Here is a 19,235-nt window from a genome sequence, read left to right as displayed (position 1 = left end):
CCCCTTCCCCCCCCCCCCTTGTAACTGCTGTGTGGTCACTTGCCTTCTGTTCCTGTTTCTGCATTTGAGAGAATATTCAACTTTCACTGGGGAACTGCCTCCTGGCCTGGGAATTGGCTTCAGCCAGAGGAACTAAAGTGTGTGTGTGTGTAATTGCGCACAGGAGTAGCTGCTGAATGTAGCCAAGGTGTACAAGTCATCTTGTTGGTAGGAGATGCTGGTAGTCAGGGTGAGGGGAGATTTGGCTCCAGTGTATTCTTATAGAACTACAGGCTGGGGGGGGGGTGTCAATGAAAAACTGAAAGAGGGAACATGAAGGGGGAAAAAAAAGAATTGAAAGCTTCTTCTATATAGACACACTATGGTTGCCATCCCTCCGGTCAGGCCAGGGGATCCCCCGATTTTGGGCCCCCCAATCTGCTGCTGGCCAGCTGGCCAGTGGGGGAGTCCCCACCCCTGAACAGCAGCATCCCACAGGGATGCCACTGATGCAGTGACATCATCATGCTGGGGCCATCGTGTGGTGACACTCTAACATTCTGGGGAGGAACTCTATGGTTACCATAGAGTTTTTGCCCCCAGTGCTCAAGTGTCGCCACATGACAGCCCTAGTGTGATGATGTTGCTTTGCACACACAGCAGAAAAGTCCCAACGAGGAGCCAGGAACCCCCTGCCACAGGTAAGTGAGACTTGGCAGCCCTAACACATACCCAAATCTCTCTATCCAGAATCCTGTACCTACTCAGGGTCCTGAGAAAGCTAATTTCCCAATCTCCATCTTTTTTTCTTTCCCTCCTTTGACTGGCTCCCAACACTATTCTGTGTCTCCTGGAGTATGCTCAGTACACACCTACTCATTTTTTTTTACTGTTTTTTGGTTAATTTTACAAAGCCATATTTTTCTGTCTACTGAAAGAGTTTCCTCTCCTCCTGACTTTGGATGGCCTGGTTTGGCTGCTTTTTAAAATCAGTAGAAGCCAGCCATTTTACTATTAGATACCATGATAATAGCAAGGTGGACACTAGCCTTCCTCTGGTAAGCTGTTTCATGCATATTCTCTTGTGCCCTCTGCAAACTCCAGTGTGCTCAATCACAAAGAGGATGAAACAGCAAAATAGCAAAACCCCAAAAATGTTTGGGAAGTAAGATACTGGAGTGTTTCACTCAGCAATTTCTTGCAGGTCTTAAGCAAGGGTGTACTTACATAAAATTAATGGGATAATAGAAGCTAGAAGCATGGCGTGTCCATCCTTCCCCACCCACAGCACCAAAGCAGAGTCCACCATAGATTTAGCCCCGATTTGAGACCAGGGAAGTCCGAGATTTGCAACAGGCCAAGTTGCCAGCAGAGCTGGATCCCTCAAACACATGACCAAGCCACACTCCATAGGGGAAGGGAACCTCCCACTCTCCTTTTATCTACTCCGGCCACTGGCAGTCTGATCTGGGATGGGGAATGAAAATTCCTTCCTGACACTAAATGAAATCAGCCAGACTCTGGGTGCCAAGAGATGTGTCTGATAAAGCCGTCCCACTCTCCTTTTATCTACTCCGGCCACATAAAGCCATTGCCGATAGTGCTACAGACGTAGTGGATGTTTAGGGTGCCTCCTTTCCCTGGAGGCTCCTGCACTTACCATGTCCTTATTTTTGTGACTTTCTTTTTTCACCCAGGCACCCCATTAGAAACTATTCCTTGAACACACAAAATAACACTCTCAAACTAAATGTTTGCAGCCTCAGGCAAATCTGCATTCTAAACATAACAATTGCCATGAGCACACTCACCAGCTTGGAACAACAAGCAGATTCTCTTGAGTCACTCTGCAAACACAGGCCGGGGCTGAGGTGGGGGAGAACTCTCTCAGGGCTTGTTCAAACAACATAGTCTGGCACAGAACCACCACAGTCTCTTGCCACTTGACAAAATGCTCTGGTATGACCCCTTTTGTGGCCTGCCTCTCCCTTGCCAGAAAGGCCTTGTGACCCCCCTTTGCATATTCAGCTTGAAGAGTGTAGCCTTCCGTTGTCATGCAAGGTGCTGGCTGTTGGTTTGGTGCTGACTGTATATGTAGCACAACCCTGCATTTTACTGCAGGAATGAGGACCCTTGCGGCTTACGGGTTCTCGGCTCTGCCCTCAAAAAGTCCCTTCTCTCTTTTGAGGGTTTGCTGCTGTTGCTCACAAATGGGAGAACAGAGAGGAGAATCTTGGCCCCACTTTCTACATGGACCCTCCCCACATTCTTGCCCCTTTGCCAGTTTCTCTGTCCTCCTAACTTGGAGGGATTCTCATTGCAAGAGAGAGCTTTACATCACTTCTGAAATGTATTTTGCCTCTGGTGACTTTCTGAGGATGAAGATCCATCAATGTGCTGGGGGAGAAGGGTGTCGGCTAACAGTTTTGGAGAATTATTTCCCAGTGTTTCTGGGTACCACGAAGCCTGGACAGTGAAAACCGGTTCAGAAAGGAAAGCAGAACTGAATAGAATTACCAGAGCATGTCTTGTCTGTAGATGCAAGAAACCCAGGATATTAGCTAGTCATTAAATACACACTCCACAAAACCAGGTTAAAATTGTGCATCCTGTTTAACAACAATAACTACAAGGCATTTTTATATGTGTATCTAGAAAGATGCATTTCAGTATTTCCAGGGAGTTTTGCAAAACTCGGGATCCAACGCAGTTTTCCTGGAGCCTGCTAGGAGGAAAAAGCTTCCTGATCTTCTAGTCACCAGGCCAAATTTGTAGGATGCCCCTGGCTACTGGATACTTGGAGGGCTGCACCCAAAAGCATTGCCTCTGCTTAGTTTTTACAGCAATTGACAGGGCTTCCATTACCAAAGGATATTTTATGGATTTTTGCGTGCTGCTTTTTTCTGTTTGTAGCATGCATGGCAATGACTCCCGAAGGGCAGTCACAGTTTGTGCCGTTCTCAGAAGGAAATAGTTACAGACAGGGCTAAATATTAACAACACCAATGGCTTATCTAGCACGAAGGAGGGGGGATGGTGTACACCCCTCTTCTGGTTGGAGAAATTTCAGTTTCAAGAGATGCAGCAGTAGAAGTCCATTTTCTGTTTATCGCAGGGCAGGCAACATTAGTTAATGGGGCTTTTAGTCACAGGCTTTTGTTTTCCTGACTCAGTAATGGCTTCCTCTCTCCTGCCTGCAGGTCCTTCTTTTGGTGCATGAAATGGCCAACGTTACACAGATATCCAAAGATGAACTAGAAGAACTCAGAGAGGCCTTTGCCAAAGTGGGTAAGCGGACCGATGGCTTCCACTGTCGTGAATTATGTATTTGGTATTGAGAGCCAGACATTGGATTGGCTGCCTTGCGAGAGCATTTGTGCAGTCATCGTGTATTTATACGTCCCCCCTCCCCCTAAGGTATGCTGGTACTTGCACAAGATTTAATTACCGGTTTAGAGTTGAGGAGAGGAATACTGATAGGGCTCTTTACTCTGCCCATGTGACAATATTCCTCCATTATTCTTTATGGCTTTTGTGATGGTATGTTGCCTGCCAGGCAAAATTGGGTAGAGCTGGGGTAGGTGTTGCACCAAATCTTTATAACTTTGGCTGTCAATGACATGGAAGATCTGATGGCTAAGAATGGATCACAGAAACAAAACTTGCAGACCAACATTTCCTGTGAAGAGATGAGTGGGGACTGTGGCTGAGTGGTGGAGTTAGGGTTGACTGACCCACTGGTGGAGGCAGGGGTCCCTTGCCACCAGGTGCTGCTCCCAGCCACCGATCAGCTGGCTTGGGGGGAGACTTACCTGAAGAAAGAGAAAGGCCCAGGCCTCATCACTGGTGTTGCACAGGAAGTGACATCATCACGCTAGTCCAGGTGGCTCTCCTCTTTGCTATTTGGCCAAAAACTCCATGGTAGAAGCTGGTTTGACCATAGAGTTTTTGCCCAAATACCAGAGTATCACCTGGACATCACTGGTGTGATGATGTCACTTCATGTACAACACTGGTGACGAGGCCTGGGCCTTTCTCTTCCGGTAGGTCCCCCTGCGTCCCCCACTGGTTGCCAGGAGGGACCTGGCAAACCCGGGAGGAGTGCCTACTTTGCAGCCAGAAGGTCCCAGTTTCAGTCCCTGCCAGCATCTCCTGTTAAACTCTCCAGTATCTCAGGCAGATAAGGGACTTTCCCAATACTTGCTATTTGAAATACTTTGACTACTAGAGAATCTCAAAGATACTGGAGAGAGCTGCCAGTCAGAAGAAACAGCACCGAGTCATATGGACCAAAGGCATAACGGCACAAGGCAAGTTCATGTGTACATATGACTCAGGTTATTTGAGGCAGGATTCCTTCACTAATAATAAGGCTAATAAAAGAGTAGTTATTATGAATGCCTATCCTGAATGTTTGTTTCTGAACATTTCACATATACTTTCTTAGTGGTCTTTTCAATAAACTCATGAGACACCTTTGCAAAAAAAAAAGGGGGGGCGGGGGGAAAGTCCATAAAACTGGCTGGCCTTACGAACACCTAAATATCAATTTGTTAATCATTTGTGGCATAAAAGGTAATAATTTTCATCATCTTGCCCAGAGGCAATGAATTCCTAACTCATCACAGGCCAACCGGGTGAGTAGCCCTTTTTTAAAGGCAGGAGACGTTCAGAGGTGTTTTGCCGTTGCCTGTCTCTGCACAGAGACCCTGGACTTCCTCGCCAGTCTCCCATCCAAATCCTAACCAGGGCTGACCCTGCTGAGCTTCTGAGATCTAACAAGTCTGGGCTAGTCTGGGCTCTCCAGGTTTATTTTAGTGTTATACACATTTGCAGCATACTTTTCAAGATATAAGAAGCAACATGTATTTTTTTTAAAAAATGAAACACAGAACAACCGCAGAATGAAACAAGGCAAAGCAGCAGAAAAAAAGGTTCCAGGTAGAGTGGGAGCCAAACGCATTTCTCTGGAACCTTTGAAAGCGTTGGGGCTGTGAGGGAAAAGCCCCTGCTATTTGCAGAGGTCAGCTTGGCTTCCACATGAGATAGAAACATCAGCAAGACCTCATTAGCAAACCTCAAGTGGAAGGATGGGGGTGAGGGTGGGGTTGCGGGGCTGCATTTTGCCCCGCGGCTTTGCCCGATTTCCTCTGCAGTTTCGTGATCCTCAAAAAACAGGATCACGAAACTGCGGGGGAAATCGGGCGAACCTGCGAGTCAAAATGCAGCCCCGCAGCTTTGGGTGTGAAATTGACCAATAGTATCGGGGCAAACGGCGGTGCCACATCGAGGCAGCTCCAGTGCGAAATCAGCCCTGGAGGAAATGGCTGCTTTGTACCCCACTGAAGCCCCTCCCCAAACCCCACTCTTCTCAGGCTCCACCCCCAAAATCTCCAGGTGTTTCCCAACCCGGAGCTGGCAACCCTAGGTGATGGGTGATTTTTGCAAGTCTGTTATACAGTGTGGTGGCATTATTAGCCCCACTTGGGGCTCATGATGTGTGGGGGGAGGAGCTAAGGTGGAAGAGAGTGGCTGCCTGATGCTGCCGCTGAGCTGAGATTTGAACAGGATTCCCCCTCACTCACAGCCCCTGCTCCCTCTAAGCTGTGGAGTCTTGTGAGCAAAAATCCTACTTTGTGAGCTACTGGCATTAAGTAGTTGTGAGCGAGCAGTTTGGCTGCGGCATAAATTAGTTTGCTCTGGAGCCAGCCTTCCTGAGCGAAGACAAAAATGTGTGAGCCAGAGGCTAAAAAACTGCGAGTTAGCTCACACTAACTCAGCTTAGAGGGAACACTGCTCACAGCTTGCCCCGCCCTGCCCCAGCTCATGCTAAAACCAGTGTAAAAACAAGACCATCCCTCCAAATCCCACAATTGCTGTTGCTTGGGGTGAAAGGTGCTCTTCATTGGAGGCTGAGAGAAGAGGGAGCCCCCGGGCCTTGTGTGCAATGCAAGAAAAGCAGGTAAGGGGGCAGACAAGAATCTAAATTTTGTTGTTTGGAAAAAACATCTGAAAGCAATTAGACCACCTGCCCAATTTGCAATAGTGAACACAGGATCATATTCACCTTTTCTGTGAGCTTTTGCATCCAGCCATACTGTGCAGGAAGTGCCTTTTCTATGTTACTGGATGTGAAGTTGCCAGAGGAGGTGCAAGATCCAAGAAACTGGGAGGGGGGCTGGGAATGTCCAGTGCTTGAGTTGGATTTGACCCATAAAGAAAGGAAGACTTCTTTGATCCAGAGTTTGCCTCGGTGGCTCTGGGAAGCCAGCCAGATCCAGAAATCCCTCCAGCACAGGCTTGCTGGTGTATCTGGAACTGCCCTCTGGTGTACAAACTCAGTCCTGCAGACTACTTAACCGTTAGCAACAGCAATAACAAAAAAAAAAAGGAAATACCAACCAAGCCACAAAGTTTAATTGTACACAGGGAACCAGTGCAGAAAAACTTATTGGTGGCTCTAGTGATCTGTGGCTCACTGGTCACGCACCTGCTTTGCATCGAGAAAGTTCCCAGTTTAGTCCTGGGCATCCACAGCTAAACCATCTCAGGTAGCAGGTACTGGGAAAGACCTTTCTCTGCCTGAGGCCCTGAAGAGCCACTCTTATTCTGAGTATGTTAGACTAGCAACCAAATTTGCCCTGGGCACGTGACCCAAAGAGTGCTGTGCAAGAGGAATTGGTTATAAATTAGACTAGCATCTCCACACTGTGTGTGCGTGTGTGTGTGTTGGTAGAGATTTACTAGGACAAAGTCCAAGACTTGCTGGGTTGCTACCAGGCAATATTTCACCTAGATCTCAACTTACTTTTCTGCCTGTCTCTTGCTTTTATGTGTCAGACCTCAACAGCAATGGATTTATCTGTGACTATGAACTGCATGAGCTGTTCAAAGAAGCCAACCTGCCTCTTCCTGGCTACAAAGTGAGAGAGATCATTCAGAAGCTCATGATTGATGGTGACAAGAATAAAGATGGAAGGATCAGCTTTGAAGAATTTGTTTACGTAAGCATGCTTGAAGTTCCTTGCTGCTAGTCCTCGTTGTCTGCAACTCTTTGCATTGCAAGACAGCTGGCTCTCGTGTTTCTGAACCATAGGAAAATAACATTCTACGGCACAGCAAAAGTAATTACAAGCCCATAACTTGATTTCACCCATTAAGACTTTGCCCTTCAGTTTCTTATGCAGTACCATCACCCCACCCCACCCCTACCCAGCGGATCATTACTGTTGCCTGCTGCAGCTCAGAGCAGTGGTGGGGGAAAAATAGAAGTAAAAACATTGCTGGCCTCTGTGTCCGTACTTCACTTCCAGGCACGATCAAGAAGCAACAATGGGTAGCTCAAGGAATTGCTAGTGCTCAGGGCTATTTTTGGGCAGGAACAGAGTTCCAGCTGGCTCCCGAGTTGGCCACGCCCAGCAGGAACTCATTAGCATAATAGGCCACACCCAATAGCAGAAACTCATTAAGATTGGCTACATTAGGGGTGTGTGGCCTAACATGCAAAGGAGTTCCTGCTACAAAAAAAGCCCTGGGTTTTGACAACAAACAAGGTAAACAGAATAAGAAGGGAAAGGTGGGTGTGGCTGGATGACCACACTTCTGGTAACATGGGGGTGTGGCCTAATGTGCTAATGAGTGGTGCGGTCAGGGTGTGGCCTAATAGGCTAATGAGTTTCTGCTGTTGGGTGTGGCCTATTATGCTAATGAGTTCCTGCTGGGCTTTTTCTACAAAAAGAGCCCTGCTAGTGCTAACTGTTGGGTTGTACCCAGAAGTGGTGTAGTGGTGTCAGCTACATTACCAATATCCCAGACACCAACATGTCCCTGCGTACCCAAGCCTCTCATGTTGCCAGGCTCAGCATGGCAACCTGACCCCCAGCAGGGAGTATGTAGTATTGGGGGGGGGGGAAATCTGCACTTCAGAACCGCAAATCGCTCTGAGAATTGTCAAGTTGTCTAGAGTCAAAGCAGGTCAGATGTATTTCTTGGGCACAAACCATGATTTAATCTGTCGGACACAGAAGGGCCTGAGCTAGCTCTTTGCCTTCCTGACCTTAACGTTCCGGGTCCTTCTTTGTTATGTTTTGGATTTTGGAAAGATTTAATACAAAAGCCTGTTGACAGATTGTCTTTCAAAACTCATTCCCTCGGGGCCAAACTACATAGGACACTGAGCTGTGCAGTTTTCCCCTGGTTTTACAGGATGGGTTTCTTTCTCCCTTGCCAAAAATGCAGCCGTGAAAATTGCAAGCATCTTTCAAAGATCTGTGCAGGGAGGAAATGTTCTCATACTAGAGCTTGGGGGTACCCAATGGAGTTGATGGGTGTGACAGACAGGTAGAGCATAAAAATGTACCCCAGCTTTACAGGAGTCAATCAGAGCAGCTCTCTGAACCAGCCAATAGGAGCCATGTACTGGGAAAGATTCAGATATGAGAGGGTGGGAATTGGGAATGAGAGGGAAGGGTTAGTTTAACAAGAGAATGAATTAAATATCTGTGGAGTGATCAGACCTTTGTTTAAGTTCCCCTGTCTGGGTAATACATGTTGCAGTATGCCAGCAGGGCTTGCTGGGTCCAGTGTGTAACTTGGTTGCAGCAGGTTACTATATTTATATGTTATAAACCTGTCTGAGATAGTGTTTGTCTTTAGGCATTTATTGTATGAAACCTAACTCCCCACAACTCCTGGTTAAGTGTTAATATTGACCTCAGTTGAGTGTATCCCTCTGAATAAAACTGTTCTTGTTCACTATAAAAGCAAACCATCATTTTCCTGTCAGCATACCTCTTTATCTCCCTTTTAAAAAATCCTACTGAGAACCCTGTAGTGGGAAATTTACGTGATGGTGGAAAAATCCTGTGGGGTGGTGTCTGGCTTCCAAGAACTCCATCACAATGGACAATTAGCGTAGACAAAAGGAAGTTCTTCTTTATGCAATGAGTAATTAAATTATGGAAATCATTACCAACATGGATGGCTTTAAAACAGGACTGGACAGTTTCATAGAGGATGGGTCCATCAGTGTTACTTGGCAAGGTGAGTAAAGTGAACCTCCGTATCCAGAGGCAAGAAACCTATGAATACTAGTGCTAGGAGGCAGCGTCAGGAGTTTAGCCTCTCTACCTTGTTTGATGGCCCTTCTGGGCAACAGGGTGGCCACTGTGTGAAAGAGGATGCTAAACTAGATGGACCACTGGTCTGATCCAACAGGGCTCTCCTTATGTTCTTAAGGGCTTTTAAAACATTCTCCCACAAATATACGTACACACCAAGCTGCTCCACCCCCACATGGTGTATCTGGTGCATTTGTCCTATACTGAGTAATACCACTGAGGTACAGGAATCACATGATTCTCTTTTAAAAATCTCATAGAAATTGAGCATGCCAGGAAGAGGGTTCTAGACTAGCTCTCTCCCTTAAGTGCTCGTTTTCTGCTGCAGAGCCTTGTTCCTGTCAGCTGCACTCCTTCTTTGTATGGAAGAGTGTTTCAGCCATCTGACATGACACATTCGGAATACATATTTATCAGCTCACTGAGTATTAATCTGAAAATGCTGCATGTTTTGTAATTTCTAAAGAATATGTATATTTACTGTGTTTTTATAACATTATTTATTTAACAAACTAGATCTTTCAAGAGGTGAAGAGCAGTGACATTGCTAAAACATTCAGAAAAGCCATCAACCGGAAAGAAGGCATTTGTGCTATTGGTGGGACCTCTGAGCTGTCGAGTGAAGGCACCCAGCACTCTTACTCAGGTATTTCTCTGACAGTCAAATAGTTTTGGGCAAAGCCAGAACAAACCTGTGAATAAGAAGCCACCAAAGAGCTGGTGCTGGGGAAGCCTGCTGGAGTCAAGAAGCTGTGGCTGATCCACACCTTTCAAAAAGTTTCACTGACTCTCACATAGTACTCTCATGCCAAAGTCCATTTTGGCAACCTTTCAGTGCTCCCTCTAAGCTGTGGAGTCTTGTGAGCAAAAATTCTACTTTGTGAGCGAGCGATTTGGCTACTGCATAAATTAGTTTGCTCTGGAGCCATCCTTCCTGAGCTAAGACAAAAAAGTGTGAGCTGGAGGCTAAAAAACTGTGAGCTAGCTCACACTAACTCAGCTCAGAGGGAACACTGGACCAGACCAACCCATCTATAAAAACTATATTCTGCAGTTTGTATGGGGCAGCTTTCATCATGGAGATTGATAGATTGATTGATTCAGTTTATAGACCGCCCTCCCTCAGAGGGCTCAGGGCGGTGTACATAATATACTCATATCAATAAATAAAACAGTACAACAAGTTCAATAAAAACAATTAAAACAATATAATATTACAGTGTGATCGTCTAATGGCGTCTGATGTCAATTTACGCCCTCCCCATTGGGGCGGGAAGGGTGAGAGGTGGAGGCCAGGTTTCATGGTAGATCGTTGCTGTTCTCAACCATAGGCCTGGTGGAATATCTCTGTCTTGCAGGCCCTGCGAAACTGGCTCAGGTCCTGCAGGGGATGGATGTCACCAGGGAGGGAGTTCCACCAGGCGAGGCCCAGGGTTGAAAAGGCCCTGCCTCTGATCGAGGACAGCCAGATATCTTTCGGGCCAGGGATCACCAGAAGATTTTGCTCCCCAGAGCATAGTGCCCTTCAGGGGATATGCTGGGAAAGGTGGTCCCGAAGGTATGCTGGCCCCAGACCAATCAAGGCTTTGAAGGTTAATACCAGAACCTTGAATCTGACCTGGTACTCAATCTGGAGCCAGTGCAGCCAGCAGAGCACTGGTTGAAGGTGTGCTTTTAAAGGGGTCCCCGCAAGGACCTGGGTCGCTGCATTCTGGACCAGTTGCAAATTCTGGATTAGTCTCAAGGGTAGACCACATAGAGGGCATTACAGTAATCCAACCTGGAGGTGACCACTACATGGATTACTGTGGCAAGGTTGGAGGGAGACAGGAAGGGGGCTAGTTGCCTGGCTTGGTACAGTTGTAAAAACACCAGCCTGGCAACATTTGTGACGGGGGCCTCCATTGATAAAGGAGCTATCCAAGATCACATATAAGTTCTTGGTGGGTGGCATAGGTATTAAGGGTCAAGAGCCGGAAGATGGCATTCCACCCGTGAGACGCCCCTACTCAGCCATAGAACTTCCATCTTTTGTGGATTCAGTTTCAGTTGGCTCTGTTTTAGCCATCCAGCCATGGTCTCCAAACCACTTCCTCTTTTAATCCCCCTGTATAACCCCTGTACTCAAGGACAGATTGGTAATGTTCACCAGGGGGTTTCGTATTCCGTTACCACTGACTTTCACCAGCCATGACGGGCATGGGTCCAAGAGGCAAGTGGAGCACTCAGTATCCCCTCAACATAAGCCTGGGAGAGCCGATTGAAGCTGTCAAACACCAAATCCAAAGATGGCCAAGGGGCCTCCACATACTGTATCAATATTGACTGGCAGGTCATGGCGGAGTGACAAGACTTGCCCCTTTGGTTGCTGAAGTCACAGCAGTTAAAACTGTGCCACTTCCATAGCAGCTGGTATTTCTGGTAGCACATCCCTGAAGAATCTTATACACCTGCCTCCTCCTGTAGTTTCTATTCTCACAGTAGGGCGGTGGGGAATTTGATGGAAGGACTAAGCTCTGTGTTGCTTTGCCGGGGTGACTGAGCGGTAAATGTACAGGGAGTGAACTTACAATCTCTCCCCTTTTTAGAGGAAGAAAAATATGCCTTTGTGAACTGGGTAAACAAAGCCTTAGAAAACGACCCAGACTGTAGGCATGTCATTCCAATGAACCCAAACACAGATGATCTCTTCAAAGCTGTTGGGGATGGAATTGTTCTGTGGTAAGTTGAGAGCTCCGGTTATTTCCCATTATGGATGCAACTGGAAATGTGCAGGGAGGAGGAAGTAGCTGTTGCTGTACTCACAGTGCAGTCCTAAGCAGAGTTACACCCTTCTAATTTAGGATGGCTTGGTGAAAAGTGAGTTTATGCAAAAGCCACAAGTGATATTTCCATATTAATTTTCTGAGGTCACTCCACCCATATGTGGTAGAGTCATGATTCAGCCACACCAAAAACAAGATGCATTTTCAGTGACTACCTTTCATGTGATTAAATTTTGATTTAACTCTTTGTTCTGATTATGTTTGTTTATCCAGTACGTTTTAATTCCATGCTTCAAAGAGCACCAGCTTGCACACACATTTTGATTACATTGGCATCCTGCCTTTCTTCCATCCAACTGAAGGCTGGGAGTTCCTGGGCAGACTCCTTTCTTGCGATTGACCAGAACCAGGCCTGCCTGGCTTCCAGCAAGACAAGAAATGACAGGAAGATGCTATTTTATTTTCTTAAATGTTCAAACTTGACTAAGAAGATTTTCCCTTCCCTTCCAAAACTTCACCAAGAGAGATATCTAAACATAGTAAATAATTGTGAGCTGAAAGCTGAAAGGTTAACCAGCAGTTAAGGAGCAGAAGACCAAAAGAAAGAAGGGGAAATCTCAAATTTAAAGGAATTCCTGAACAACTTCACTTCCCAGTTGTAATGCAGCCCAGCCAAACATCTGTACACTAAATTAACGCTCCAGATGAAAGATACAATCCTTAGTTAGCATTATGCAGTCATGTGAATGCCATGTCTAAGAGCTCAGACAGACAAGGTGCTAGGAATTCAACTAGTGGAAATCCAGGATTCGTGTTTTCCCCCTGCAAAAATCAAGACGTGCAGGGCCCTAATTCAGATTGGGGGTGTGGTACAAAGGGAAGAGGGCTTAAGCCTTTCTGACTTGAAATGGCCCCAGAGAGCTGTTTCTTTGCACTTTGGGGGCAAACTTCCAGGTACCGATTTCAGTACATTCTGTTTACTCAGCAGCACAAATAGCTGCTCCTTGGGACCATTGCAGGTTGGGGAAATGGTGCAGGGGGAAGGCTTAACCCCCCTCCCCCCACCCATCATGCTGTGGTCCTGATTCAAGTAGGGCCCCACATGCCCAATTTTTAGAGGGAAAAAATTACTGGTAGAGCCTTGCTCTTTTCCGCTGCTACAGACAGACCAACACAGCTACCCATCTTGATCTATCCCAGCATTTTGTCTGTCTGAGCCTTGCTTGGGTCTTCCTAGGCTGTCTCCATCTACTTCACCTCACTGGCTTCTCACATCAGCAGCAGTAGGAGGGTTGGAATCAACATATTCATAGAATTGTATCATGTGTTTTGTGCTGCGCCCCCCCCCCAAGTTTGCCCACTGTACATGCTTAAACAGGAATGTTGCTAAAATAATTTAAAGCAGATGTTTTAGAATTTCTCATGATTGAAGAATATAAACTCTTCCCATACTCTGTCCCTTAACAAAACATGGCCACCCATTAGTATAAAAGTATTGTGATTATTTCGTAGACTTTTGCTGCGAGTGTTTCTTTTTGTAAAAATCTAGTTTAGCAGTTATTCACAAGGAATTATTTGAATTTCACTTGGATTCTGCATGTTTTAGTTGAAAATACTCTTTGCCTTTTGTTTAAACACTGAACTCATTTATGTTAACTTGAATATTCGTCTTTCTCTCTCTCTCTGTCTCTTCCTCCTAGTAAAATGATCAACCTTTCTGTTCCCGACACAATTGATGAAAGGGCAATCAACAAGAAGAAGCTAACACCATTCATAATTCAGGTGGGGGATCTTGTTCCGACTGGCTCTTCTACGGGCTGAAATAACGCTGGATTTGTTCATTGATCCAAGGGAATTGCCTTGAGAGAGGAGTTTTGTTTTCCTTTAATTATTAAAGGGTCCTTTGTACAGTGCCTTTGTTTCCTCCTGAAAGGGAGCCTCATTGCAAAGGGACACTGTTCAGTAAATATTAATTGCTGTAAGAAGACGGGGGTCTGCACGTGACCGAGACGGTGCATGGAGCTTATGAGAGTGGGAAAGCTTTCGAGTGGGGCCATCTTACTGACTTCCCCAGAGCTGTTAAGATGTTCAAAGCTCCAAGCTGGATCACATTCCTAAAACAAACACAGACTTTTAACTGCAAGGTTAACACATGTTTACAAAGCTAGATTCTAGCCCAGTAGCCCCTTAGAGACCAAGACGGTTTTTCAGGGTATGAGCTTTCGAGAGCCAAAGCTCTCTTCGTCAGATACTAGAAATTATGTTGTTTACAGTTTTGCCAGCTGTGCACATTCAAGCTTCACAGCAAAGCTGCCAGGAAATTTTAAATGCCACTGTCTAGTAAAGCTGTTATTCCACCTAGATCGAAGGTAGCACTTTTGGAAGAAAAAAGTAACCGGGAATCTTGGGACATCCGTTAAGGGTGTGGTGGATTTGACTAACTGAAGATGTTTTGGCTCGGAAGAGAGCTGTGAGCCTCCCTCTCAAGACCTCTCTAACCTGGTCCTTCTGTCTGCAGGAGAATTTGAACTTGGCTCTGAACTCAGCCTCTGCCATTGGGTGCCATGTGGTCAACATTGGAGCAGAGGATTTGCGGGAAGGGAAGCCGCACCTGGTCCTGGGACTTCTCTGGCAGATTATCAAGATTGGCTTGTTTGCAGACATAGAGCTCAGCCGAAATGAAGGTAAATGAAACCTGAACTTTTCACACCTGGATAGGAGACTAACCGCAGCCTGCCAGCGTCACTTTTGTCAACTGCGGAGCTTGCTGTGTCGTGCACATGCCAGTCATTTTTTCTTTGTGTTTTGGAGAAGTGCTGGGAATGCAGCGTGGGGCGAGGCAGGAGTGCGGGGAGGAAAGCAAAGGGGACTGTGCCTCTATCCCCAGAATCTGAATAAATGTGCATTTGTAACCACTGCAGTGTAACTTGAATTACCCACGTGCCGTGCCCTGAATGTGACGTACCTGCTATGACTAGATTGTCAAGTGTCAGAATATTTTAGTTTGCAATTTTAAGATGTCTTGTACCAAGGAAGTACAGTAGGGCTAGGAGGAGAGGGGCTACCTCCATGCCCAACCGTGATGCTGCTTGATTTTGACTGCTCCCCTCTTAAAGGTAAAAGAATCGTCCCATCAGTTGTCATGCAGGTGTGTCATGCATACCTGGCGCCTCCACTGATCTTTTCCCTCCATGCTTTTGTGGTTCTTTTCAGCTTTGGCTGCTTTGCTTCGAGACGGGGAAACCTTAGAGGACCTGATGAAATTGTCCCCTGAAGAGCTGCTCCTGAGATGGGCGAACTTCCACTTAGAAAATTCCGGGTGGCACAAAATCAATAACTTCAGCTCGGAGATCAAGGTATCAGCAGGCCTGCAACAAAGGGTGACGGGGCTTCAACTGAACAACTTACTCTCGTGGACTGTCAGGAAAGTGAAAAGACTGGAGATGAGGCTCTGCAGCTGGGTCAAGGCAGTGGAACTGGACTCTGTGGCAGAGAGAAGCAAACTGCTCTAGCAAGGCTTTTGCGTGCATCTAGCTAGCTTGAATGGGAGGAACGGCGTGCATGGAAGGCGTAGTGGTTAGAGAGTCTGACTAAGATCTGGGAGATCTGCCATGAAGCATGCTGGGTGACCTTGCGCTAGCTTCCCTCAGCGACCCTGCCGGAATGTTGTGAGAATAAAATGAAGAGCCACGTGTGGTGCTGTGAGCTCCTGGGCAGAAGGGCTGGAGTAATAAGTCCTAGATAGATGGATGGCCAGCCCTAGACACAGATTCCACTTGGTGCTCTCTCTTGCTCTCTTTCTGTCCCCTCCCCCGGCTACGTGCCTTTCTGTTTCGCTTGCAACCTAATTGTCTGTATCTGTTTGGCTAGCCCATCTCTTTCTTCAAACATATCAGGTCCTCCTGAGCTGAGGCCCCTGTTTACACACACAGGCTGCAGTGCCTGAAATGCAACAAAACAGGGGCTGCGCTCTAATCTGTTTCCAGCAGTGTGGGAAATATCAGTATTTCTTTTTTTGTGTGCAGGTGTGGTGCAAATAGATGGGGAGCTGCTTCTCCCAGGCTACTTGTAATGTGCTTCTGTCTTCATGCATTTGTAATTCAGGCAGATGTTACACCCCAGCAGACAAGTGTGTCTGGGGTGTCTTTTGGTTCTGTGCCTCATTAATATGCACACAAGCGCCATTGCTGTGAATTTTGGCCAGCACCCCCCTCCCCAATGATGACTCAATTAAACTTCTGTTAACTGTCTAGGTTTGTGAAATGAATGTACTTCATGCTAAAGACGTTATTATTTTGCATCACGAGACAAAGGGTTTTGTAAATAAAACATACCAAATCCATTTTATTCTGATCAATTGTGTAAGGGGGAAGATGATAGGGCACTGAAGCCCCACCACCCAAACAGTGGAAATCTTATACAGCCACATTACTGGCTATGAAGATTTCAGCAGATCCACATGCAAATCCCTGCAATTACAAGGCTAGAAACTTGCTTTTTGAAAAATAAAAGCTTTTTTTGCTTAGGGAGGTGAATGCGTCACCCAATCTCATGATCTGTATTCCCTGTAGTCATGTCATATAGAACTCTGCTATAGAAGGTATGTAAATGTTTAGGGATACAGTACTTCCTTTTAATGTAATTCCCTGAGGTGTTGCCCAGCCTAGTTTAATCATTGCTAGCCAGGTGTCTGGTTTGGTCCAGTTTCCATAGCAAGCACAGAGGAGAGAAGTGGACAGGCTGTATGAAAGCTGTATCCAAAATTTGTGCCAGCCCAGTGATATTCAGCTTTTTCTTCTTCTTCATCACCACATTGAGTCCACTAACCTAACCTCTTTCATTCTTTTCCCTCTTGTGCTTCCTGGATTTCTGATGTGCTTCCTTTCACTCTCTTGGCCTCCTTTTCCTTCTGCTTTTGTGCTTCACTTTTGCAAGCTTACTGACTTCAATAACTCTGTTAAGGTACAGAAGCAATTCCTACTTGTATAGTTCTAAGACTGGGTTAAGATCATCAATTTATCTAATGTACTGAAGAAAGCATTATACATGTTCAGTGTTGCAGCAGGCAAGCTGCTTGCTAACTCATCCTTTCCTTTATTTTAAATTGGCTCCAGGACTCCAGGGCATATTTCCATCTCCTCAACCAAATTGCACCCAAAGGGCAGAAAGAAGGAGAGCCTCAGATTGATGTTAACATGTCTGGCTTCAATGTAAGTATTGGCACATTGCTGGTCTGCTGTGACTCTACCTAGCTTTGGGGCTTTTTGGCTTTGAGTGAACATGCAATATTTAATGCAGTCTAAGGGTTATATTGAAAATACGTTCCCAATTAGAGATTTATACTTTTTTTGCAAAAGACACTCTTTTTATGTGCTGTTAAGCAGATTTTGTATCGCTTGTATAAATGTTGCTCCTGATTAGTCACTGAGGCAGGCTGTAGTGTAGGAAATCTTGAAACAGGGAATCACAGGAGCTTGGCTCTGGTCACCACACCTCAAAAATGATATTATAGCATTGGAAAAAGTGCAGAAAAGGGCAACTAGAATGATAAAAGGGTTGGAACACTTTTCCTATGAGGAAAGGTTAAAGCGCTTAGGGCTCTTTAGCTTGGAGGAGAAGCAACGGCTGAGGTGTGACATGATCAAGGTTTATAAAATTATGCATGGGATCGAGCAGGTAGAGAAAGAAGTCCTTTTCTCCCTTTCTCACAATACAAGAACTCATGGGCACTCCATGAAATTGTTGAGCAGTCGGGTTAGAAAAGATAAAAGGAAGTACTTCTTCACCCAAAGAGTGACTAACACGTGGAATTCACTGCCACAGGAGGTGGCGGCGGCTACAAGCATGGATGGCTTCAAGAGGGAGTTGGATAAACGTATGGAGCAGGGACCATCAGTGGCTATTAGCTACAAGATACAGATAGGAACTCTCAGTCTGGGGCAAGTGATGCTCTGTACTCTTGGTGCTTGGGGAGGGAGCAACAGTGGGAGGACTTCTAATGTCCTGGGCCCACAGGTGGATTTCCTGATGGCACCTGGTATTTTTGGCCACTGTGTGACAGAGTATTGGACTGGATATAGGCCATTGGCCTGATTCAACAATAGCTTCTCTTATGTTCTTATGGCTGTATCAGTCCAAAGGTCTAAACAGTCCAGCAGTCTGTTTCCGATAGTGGCCATCTAGATGTCTTGGAAGGCTTACGAACAATAGCTTTACCATTCTCCTTTTGTTGCCCCCCAGCAGCTAATATTCAGGAAGTACAGTGCCTCTGAACATGGAGGTTCTATTTAGCCATCAGGGCCAGTTGCCGTTGATGGCCTGCCTTTCCATTAGTCTGTCCTCTTCTTTTACAGCTATTGACCCTATTGGTTACCACCACATCCTCTGTGACAATGAGTTCTGCCACTTTAATTCTCTCTTATGTGAAGAAATGCTTCCTTTTGACTGTTTCCTGCTCATCAACTACATTGGATGCACCCAAGAACTAATATTTTTTTTGGGGGGGAGAGAAAATCCTCTCTGCTTTCTCCGCTTCATGTGTCATTTTATACTTTTTAAAATAAATACACCACAGTGCTTGTCTGAAATGGTTGATCTTGAAAACAAATAAGGATGCCCTTTGAGGACACTTTTATGCCATCATGTCTTCTGAGAAAATGTCACCGTGTAATTCTTTTATGTTTGCTCTTTCTTATTAAAGTCACCCCTATGGAGCGAGAGAGGGAAATCCACACATGATTGCATCCTCACTTTATGGGATTTTATTGTGGATGGCTTTTAAACCCTTTGTATAAGCAACCTTGAGAAGTGGTAATGATGCAGAGTCAGAATAATAAAAACACGTTGATTTAAAAAATAAATAACCTCCCTGGATAATAGCACATTTATAACAGGGAAGTAACCACAAAAAGGTTGCAGAGAAACATAATTTTGTTGTGAGTTTTCCTTGCAAAAATGCTTAAGACAAGCCTGGCCCCCAGGATCTAGCTTTGTGCTGTCACCCTCGGGAAGAGGCTACTCTTGTTGGCAATGCTTGACACATATAGAAGAAGAGCAGCGCTGAACAGATGGGCTTAGGCTCGAAGGCAGATAAATATCCCTGCAGTATGACTGACTGTGCTGCTCCTGCCTCTTTAGGAGAAAGATGATTTGAAGAGGGCTGAGTACATGTTGCAGCAGGCAGACAGGCTGGGCTGCCGGCAGTTTGTTACTCCAGCGGATGTCGTCAGTGGCAACCCTAAGCTGAACCTGGCCTTCGTTGCAAACCTGTTTAACAAGTACCCGGCGCTCACCAAGCCTGAGAACCAGGACATTGACTGGACCCTGCTGGAAGGTGAGCACACCTGCTCTCCTCCCAGACTCTCTCTCTCTT

General features: G+C 45.9%; 1 protein-coding gene across 1 annotated transcript in view; it reads left to right on the top strand.

Annotated features, from left to right (window-relative positions):
- The window catches only part of PLS3 (plastin 3), a 52,838-nt gene that overhangs the window by 27,507 nt on the left and 6,096 nt on the right, over positions 1-19,235 (top strand). Inside the window, exons 3-11 of the mRNA XM_015416270.1 lie at positions 3,180-3,267; positions 6,820-6,983; positions 9,615-9,744; positions 11,687-11,819; positions 13,564-13,645; positions 14,382-14,547; positions 15,077-15,219; positions 16,978-17,073; positions 19,001-19,201. Coding sequence (XP_015271756.1) covers positions 3,201-3,267; positions 6,820-6,983; positions 9,615-9,744; positions 11,687-11,819; positions 13,564-13,645; positions 14,382-14,547; positions 15,077-15,219; positions 16,978-17,073; positions 19,001-19,201 — 1,182 coding nt within the window. The 5' untranslated portion in view covers positions 3,180-3,200. The remainder of the gene's footprint in view (positions 1-3,179; positions 3,268-6,819; positions 6,984-9,614; positions 9,745-11,686; positions 11,820-13,563; positions 13,646-14,381; positions 14,548-15,076; positions 15,220-16,977; positions 17,074-19,000; positions 19,202-19,235) is intronic.

Source organism: Gekko japonicus, unplaced genomic scaffold, assembly GCF_001447785.1.
Source record: "Gekko japonicus isolate JY-2015 unplaced genomic scaffold, Gekko_japonicus_V1.1 scaffold603, whole genome shotgun sequence".
NCBI lineage: Eukaryota > Metazoa > Chordata > Lepidosauria > Squamata > Gekkonidae > Gekko > Gekko japonicus.
This window is presented reverse-complemented; position numbering and strand designations above follow the sequence as displayed.